Source organism: Chinchilla lanigera, unplaced genomic scaffold, assembly GCF_000276665.1.
Source record: "Chinchilla lanigera isolate Chin_1 unplaced genomic scaffold, ChiLan1.0 scaffold00102, whole genome shotgun sequence".
In the NCBI taxonomy this organism is placed as follows: domain Eukaryota; kingdom Metazoa; phylum Chordata; class Mammalia; order Rodentia; family Chinchillidae; genus Chinchilla; species Chinchilla lanigera.
In genome coordinates this window covers 7,701,495-7,709,419 of record NW_004955503.1, presented here as the reverse complement: position 1 = coordinate 7,709,419, position 7,925 = coordinate 7,701,495, and the positions used below count along the sequence as shown (strand labels likewise).

At 42.5% G+C, this 7,925-nt stretch overlaps 1 protein-coding gene across 2 annotated transcripts; it reads right to left on the bottom strand.

The window, feature by feature from the left end:
• Window positions 1-250: 250 nt before the first annotated feature.
• On the bottom strand, window positions 251-3,599 carry Armcx3 (armadillo repeat containing, X-linked 3). Of its 2 annotated transcripts, none has more exons than XM_005406972.2 (5): window positions 3,430-3,599; window positions 2,836-2,910; window positions 2,485-2,545; window positions 2,174-2,244; window positions 251-1,908 (listed from the first exon to the last, which is right to left on the bottom strand). In XM_005406972.2, the coding sequence occupies exon 5, from the start codon at window positions 1,762-1,764 to the stop codon at window positions 625-627; it is 1,140 nt and encodes a 379-aa protein (XP_005407029.1). In that variant the 5' UTR covers window positions 1,765-1,908; window positions 2,174-2,244; window positions 2,485-2,545; window positions 2,836-2,910; window positions 3,430-3,599; the 3' UTR covers window positions 251-624. The 2 variants fall into 2 exon arrangements, with proteins under 2 accessions (XP_005407029.1, XP_005407028.1); XM_005406971.2 differs by lacking the exon at window positions 3,430-3,599 and adding an exon at window positions 3,276-3,423.
• Window positions 3,600-7,925: the final 4,326 nt, after the last annotated feature.

Genomic DNA, 7,925 nt, shown 5'->3' with positions numbered 1-7,925 from the left:
TCTCACACCATTTCCCCTTCTCAGGGACTGCCTTAACTATCCTACTCCACTCAGGGGTCACTTTCAATGGCTGCTTCCTCCATGAAGCTTCAGCTAACCTTCCTCTCTGAGAGAGGCCTTTTCCTCCTCTATGCTGTGCTGAGAGCACACATCTGACAGTGAGTGTGTGCTCCAGATATTGTCAGCTATCTTTTTGGTTTGTATGTTCCTTATCTCTCCAACTAGATTATAAATCAAAGGACAAGAATCATTTCTTTTGTCTTTCTTTTTTTTCTTTCCAGCATTAACACACAACTTTATTGATGATACACAAATGAAATCAATGCAAAGGACAGAGTTTACTAAGGGCTAATTGGTTCACTGTCACTTATGCAGAAGAAATAGTAAGAATATTTCAATCTAGGCAGCAAGATAAAAAAGCAAAACACATGTTTTCAGAACAAGAAATGATATTCATCCAGCTTAAACCCAAAAATCAACCTGGTTAAATATCAGCATTGATAATACAATATGACATTTATTATTCAAAGTTGGCAGCTAAAAGGATTCCTCCACCATATAAACAAGGTTGAGAAAAGGAATAGTTTACGATGTATGTTGTTTCTAAACTATAAAGTCAAGAAGTTATTCCTGGATCTTTGGGAACATATGCTCAGCCAGTTTAGCCATGAATTTTCCAACTTTTACTTTCACCAGAAAATCATGGTGACTTTCTATTCCCAGAACTTTATCAGCACACACTTGAAATTCTTTTAAAAAGAAAAAGAGCGAACCTTCATCAAACTGATTCTGAGTAGGCTCATTTTCTTCCCATCTAAAATTGTCATTTAGATTCTCAAAAACAACCAGAAGTTTAAGAATAACCTCTTTGTTCTCCTTCTTATTAAAGAGGGAGCCCAGTGAAGATGGTACTTGGGCCCTGAGCAGTTCTCTGGACATAGCTGGATTCTCAGCCAAATTCAAAAGGAGTTTCAAAACCTGAAGTTTAGTTTCTTCATTTCCAGCTGAAAATAAACGGAAAAAGTCTGAAATGGAATTAGCAAGTATGTGCTGATACTCGTTAGTAACAGTCATATTTGTAAGCAATCTTAGTCCAGCCAGCTGCACAGATGAGTTCAAGCGAGAAGTGATTGTGTCATCACACACTTGATTCATGTATATCTTAAGCCTGCGCTGATTTTCAGCATTCACGCTCAGGTTATTTAGGACAATTAAAGCTTTTTCCTTAACAATGGGATCCCGAGTATTGAGAATCTTTGCAACAATTGGGAGACCACCCAGATCACGGATAATATCTCTGTTAAATGCGTAAGCAGCATTGTTACCCAGAGCAATTAAAGCTGCTTCAAGAATATAAGGCTTTTCGGACATCTCAACCAAACAAAGAACTTTTTGTAGCTCTTGAGGGGACAAAACAGTATCATCTGAATTAGGGGAAGCCCGTTTCTGGACAGCCCGACGTGCCCGGGTAGCCCTGGCCCTTGCCCTGGCCCTAGCCCTTGTTCCTGCTTCAGTTCCGATCCGGGCCCAAGGTGGGTACCATACTATACTCTTGCTATCACTACTGTCATCATCATCATCAGACCAGTCATTATATCTGGCCCCAGCACAGTCCCCAGCATCCTCCACATCCCCAGATCCACCCTCAGCCATTTTTTCCTTGTTCTGTTTTCTTCCTCGAGTCAGTCTATAAATGCAGTAGCAGGCACCAGCCCCAATCACTAGGCCTGCAGTCACCCAGCCTACTTTCCTGGCGTAGCCCATGCAATCGTCCCTGACAAGAGCAGGGACCAAGGAACAGAGCAGTCACTCAGAATGGGGGGGAGAGGGCTGTGAGCCTGGGTGCAGGACTACAGATGTTGATCTTCTGTCACTTCCCAGTCACAGGAGCTGACTCTGCAGGTGGACCTAGAAGTGGAGGAAGGAAATACGGTTTGAATTTCTCTTCTCTTTGTGTTGCCCTATGCAGAGTTCCACAGAGGGCCAGGAAAATAGTAATTGAATCCTGGGTAAGATAAAGATTGTTGACAAAATAGTCCCCTCATTTCCGCCTCTCTCTACCTCCCATCCCACCTCTACCCTAAGCAGAAAAGCAATAGCGTCCACAGACTCTGCAGGAGCCTCAGTCATCACAACCTCTGGTGTCTCTAGGGAGTAGCACCTTTGCACTAACCTCCGTGAGACAGGCACTTTGCCCCTTCTTCCTTTCCCTCGAGGTGGGCCACGCCCAACGATCTTTCCGATCTGCAGAAAGACCAGAGTCAGTGAAAACTGAAGACTTGCATTTGTTGCTTTCCTGAATTACCATCCAGGTTGTCAGATTTTTCTTTTTTTAGCATCGTTATGCCATCTAAAATGTGTATATGCCCTAGGCTGAAGAGGAAGGATGCAAGGAAAATAAAGTAGGATCATGCAAGCCTGTCCGAACCGCGGCTGATTTCCAGCCCCTCCCCCATTCCAAGCAGCCCCCACGCCCACACTGACCTCCAAAGATCCTGGGAAACTTCCTCCCTCGCTTCAAGCAGTGCCACCTGCCACAGCAGACCTGCAGGATGACAGATCGAAAACATGGGGACTAAGTGCTGTTGAGAGGAGGATTATGAACAAACTATCTGATAGGCTTCCCTGCTGTCATTTCCCCCCTACCCCCTCCTGCGCGCGCTCACGCGCACTCGCGCGCAAGGCACACACACACACACACACACAGAGTGCACGCCATTTCGCCACGGTCGAAGAAGTGCAAGAAACACAGACTCAGACCCGAACCTAGATTACCTTCTCTAGTTTTCTCCCACCTCCACACGCTCCTCTCCTAGGATCCCCGCGTGGTCTTACCCTCAACCTTCACCGGTAGGGGTTAATTTCCTTCCTCTTCTCTTGCCTGGTGCTGTGCTGCAACCTACAGAAAGACTGGCCACCCGGGAGAGGGTTGGACCCCCCAGCCACAGAGCCACGGTCGGAAAGACGAAAAACAGGCGATACACTTCTGAGTGCTTGGTGGACGGACCAGTCCCCAGAGAAGGAAACTTTCCTAATTCGGAGGCCTTGTTGTCAAAGGTTTCCCACCCCTGTTACCCTCTGGGGTTCTGTTGGCACACTGCATTGCACCCCACTATCCCCGCCCCCGTGTCCAGCCTTTCCCGGCCAGGAGTGCCCTGGCAGACTGGGAGACAACAGCCAGGCCACATCTCCCTTTCTAGATTCAGGGCCTTTGGCTCCCAGAAGATTTCCCTCTCTGTATTTCTGGACTCCTTCCCAAACACCTCCCTGCTTACCGTTTCGCAGCACTGAAACGGGCTGCGGGCGGGACAAACGTCTTGGAAAGCAGGCAGCGAGTCGGAGAGTCGACAGAGGCGCCTCAGGACCCGCGACGGTCTCCGCCCTACACCCTCCGCCACCCCCACTTTGTGGAATCTCCCAGGCACTGACCTGCAGGGATCTGGGACAATTTCCTTCTCTTCCTCCTTCTTCCCTCTGCGACAAGCCCACCTACCCTCCAGGCAATTGGGAGCTGGTACTCAGATGGGAACAACGACCAGGACAAGAAGGACTTCTGCACACGTCAGCTCTTGGTCACGTGAGATCTACGTCATCCACCAACTCGGGTCCCCAATTTCCCCTCCCACTAGCAGTGCGGCAGAAGAGGGCCCGCCCCACTCCTTTCCCTTCCCCAGCTGGGCCTTGTTATTCATTCTTCATCGCTAATCCCATCTCCTTGTAGTTGTGTTTCTCTTCCTCCGATTACCAGAAAGGGATAGCATCTTCCCCTGGGGCTACTGGCCACTTGCACTTTTTTGAAAAATTGACTTTTCCTTTCCTAGACTCCTGGGACCTCAGCCTCTCCCTACACCTCTCCCCTAGTCGTTAATGTCTACCATTTCCTCTGAAATCCAGTTCCAGATCTGAAATGAACAAGAGGTCAGAAAGGCAAACCTGAAGTGAGTGTGTGGATTTCATTTTATTAATACTTTGTCATTTTTGCCCTACCCTCCTCCACACCTAGCCCGCATTCTTTTTATGAGGAAAAATACAATAAAGCTATTTTAATTTCAGAAAAAAGAGTGGAGGTGAGAGAGAATGTTGGATGATAGCTTCTAAAAGTCCTACATTTCTCACTTAGTGGAAAGTGTTGGCTACTTCACTCAAAGCAATCTCAATATATTTTAGGGCCTAGCACATAACAAAACCTGAAAGAGCTAATCAGTGTGTCTGAGAATATGTAAATCTTCAGGCTAGGTCAGTGTTCTGAGTATCAGAGATGGGCAGATTTTCACCTGTGTAAATTAGCAAGGAGCAGGAAATCAACCTTCAGGAGCCAGTAGCAAAAGACTGAATAGAAATTACATCTGTGTAGTTGGTATCTGCAAAATAAAAAAGCATGCACACTGACCAAATGAGTGACATACAGAGAACATTATGAAAGACAAATACAAATACGGAATAGCTGTAAATGAAATAGGTGTTAAAGGAACACAGAGACCAACACAAAGTTGCCTGAACTTGGTATCTAGCAATTAGTGTGAAATCATTGCACTGATGTACTGAGCTCAATAATTCACTTGTGATTTAACTTTTCTAAAACAGGAAAAGGAATAATTATCATTATTTAAGTTAGCCAGTTTCAGTTGTTTAAAATCAAAGAACATTAATTAATATACAGTACAAAAACAAAACAAAAAATCCTATAGCTTTTCAGAACGTGGGATCTTTTGGTTATTTATTTCCTAATAGTTTGAATGTAAGGTTGTTATCTGATACAACTTTTTAAATCCACAGATAATATGGAAGTAAATTTAGAGATCAGGGAGTTTGGGAAGAGGCAAACCTCAAGAAAATTCGCATGGATTCAATTTTTGGGAGACAGTACTGGAACATGATTGAAATTTAGCAAACAGAAGCCAATCGATGTCTGATTCTGTACTTAGAAGAATCAGGGGAAAGTGCAGCCAAGCTCTGTCTGGAGGAAAGGAAGGCTAAGGTGAATGGAACATTTTAGCTTTCCTCGGCAAAATTCCCCCCATCCTGTGTGAGACTTCTTCACGCTTCTGCAGCTGAAGGCCACTTTTTAAGGTGAATGAATGCCCTTGCTCTGATTGCAGGTTCACCAAGAAACTTTCTGAGGTTGTTGCTTGCTAAGTAGTAGCTCGTCTATAGGAAGAAAATGGGCAGGTAAGAGTCACCAAAACCTCTAGTACTCCTGACAGTTGTATTTTTCAGGGTAAATTATTCTGATATTGAAATAAATATCTGTTGAAACTTAACTTCTCTTGTGATCTAACAGGGAAAGAATGTAGACACACATGGGTTTGAGCATTCTGTTCTAGATTTACATGTCTCTGTAATGATACCTTAAGAACATTTGCTCTTGTTGTATAGAAAAAATCAGGCCTAGGTGGGAGGAGAAAAGGTAAGGGAGGTGAAAAGATTTAAATGTGTTATGTACATGTACCAAATTCCCACGATGAATGTAATCATTATGTACTATAAACACATATCAATAAAAAACTTTTTTTTAATCAGGGCTAGATCATGCAACACTGGAGAAAAAACTCTGAACAGTAGATGCAACTTTGTGGTATTCTAAGCGGGAAGCCAGGTGATTTTTTGACTCAGAGGACAACCTCATGCACTGCCTTTTCACATCTTTTTCTAATGTTCAGTTAATATGAAAAATGCAACTAAGTTATGCTGTAGCACATATGCCCCAGCATGTCAGTCACAGCTAGACAAAGTTAATACCCAAAGGAGTTAAAGAGTTTCTATAAATCAGCAATATCTGAAACAATTTACATCTGTCTGGGAAAAGAAAGGAAGTGCATTTTATGTTTTCTTTACCTGTGCTTCTTCAGCAAAAGTGTGGCTACTGCCCGAAACAGACCAAACAAAGGTTCACTCACTAAAATAGGAATCTTGAGCAGAGAGACAAAAACCTGACAATCAGTAGACTTATGGTATCCTGAAGAGATTCTCTCAGTTCCTCCTAATTAGACAGCTGACCCTGATCTTCAGCATTCCCGCTTGTTAACCAGGTTGGTTTCTGCTGCTTGCAATCTGAAAACTCTACAAAAACAAATAACACAATACAAAAAGTAATTTAACCCTTGAAGATAATAACCTTCTGTAATTTATTTTTCTCACTCTTCACCCTTCTGTCAGTGGTACTATCCACTATTTTCAGGTACTCTGTAAGTCACAAATCACATACATCCACAGATCGATTTAAGGCAAAGGCTTCATTTGGCAGTGGCTTCACAGACTTTTGCAGCCTCAAGAACTTTTAACAGGCTTGTCTGAGTGGATTCCAGCCAGGAGGTCTGATACATTGGGAGAATGGTGGTACTGAATTATAAACTAGATAATTGCAGGATATATGAAAGGGAGGAATATTTTACTCTGGTAAGGGGAGGCAGAAATGAATATTTTGTCTTTGAACTTGGCTAAATTTTGCAAAAATTAGTCCATGTTGTAGAATTCTGTGTAGGACACCAAGACATTTGGTTTTGTTAAGCTTTATATATTCTTTAATTCTTTCTAACATATATGTTCAAAACGAAAAAGTCACTAATGTAAGTACCAGGTGCCAAACACTGTACGATTAGCAGTTGAACCTAAGTGTTCTGTTAGTAAGCCGTCATAACTAAAATGCATTTGTCTGAGAGAAGTAAGTAAAGTGTCATGAAAAGAACAGTTAAAGGGGATAATGGGCAAAACCAATGAAGAAGAAATTTAGAGATGGAGTATATTGTTCGTGACTTCAATATTTGCCAGCAAGACATTCAGGGCTCTCTGGCTTTCCTCCAGAGAGGGCCTCCTACACAGGGGCCCCTGGCGGGAGCGCCTCCAGCCTGCCTAGGTGTCCTATTTCAACATTCTAAGAAAGAGGCTGCCTGAACAGTCTATATTTAGAGTATGACTCCCAGTCTATATTTAGAGTATTTGTCCCAAGCCAGGACAAGTGGGTGTCTGGGGGCTAACTTCTGCATACTTATCCCAGAGTTCTGAGACTAATTATTCTGAAGGACTTGTGTGGGTAAGGGAAATTAGGGAGTGAAAGTCTTCTTTCTCCTGGTGACTGCTTGAGATCCTATACCTTGACATCCCTCTTGTGAGGGGAAAATTGTAAGGAGATCCGAGGGGGTTGCAGCAATTCACAATCATCCACAGACCCTCACTGCTACTGCCACTGGAGAATGTGGACACTGGTCATTGCTATGGTAACAGATAACACAGGAATGTCAGATAGTGAAGAGACCTTACCAGGGCCATGATGGATGAAAAATTCTATTAACAGAGAATTCTCTAATTTCTAGATGGTTTACAGATTGCTTCATGAAACTTGACAATAGATTTAAAAATAAAGCCCTTAAATAAAAGGCAGACTAACATGTGAAGTTAGTAACTTGTAAAGTTCATCTGAACTTGTGAGATTCATCTGAAGATAGAGTCTATGAGAAGTGCCTTCTTTGAAGCCAGAAGGAAAGCATCCAGCAGCCTTCCACAAAATCTCAGTTGTATAAAAGTTAATACTATGAGTTCAGCCAGGAAGAAAAAAGGAACAGTAATTCTTAATTCATCTAAAATGGTCACCATTAGAACAATGACCTTCTCTTACAGATTCATTTATCTATCCATCAACTTATAAATCATATTAAGAATTCATTGATTTTGTTTGTAATGATATTTTTTAAACTTTAATATGCTCTTTTAAAGCTTGTATTAGAAACCAGTATTTTCAATGTGGTACAAATTAACTTTGCCAACCCAGTGATACCTTCCTATTAATTGGATAATCTTGCTTATGATATATTTTTAAAACAAGACTGACAATTCCTTCTTTTGTCTAAGTGGAAATAGTTTTATTGTAATTTATGTTTGCAAAATAGTGTATGTAACTTGAGTTAGTAAAAAAGGATGAAACAGAACCT

What these genes read in the sequence shown, in the direction of transcription:
- Armcx3 (XM_005406972.2), bottom strand. Translation starts at nt 1,764, where the DNA reads ATGGGCTACGCCAGGAAAGTAGGCTGGGTGACTGCAGGCCTAGTGATT.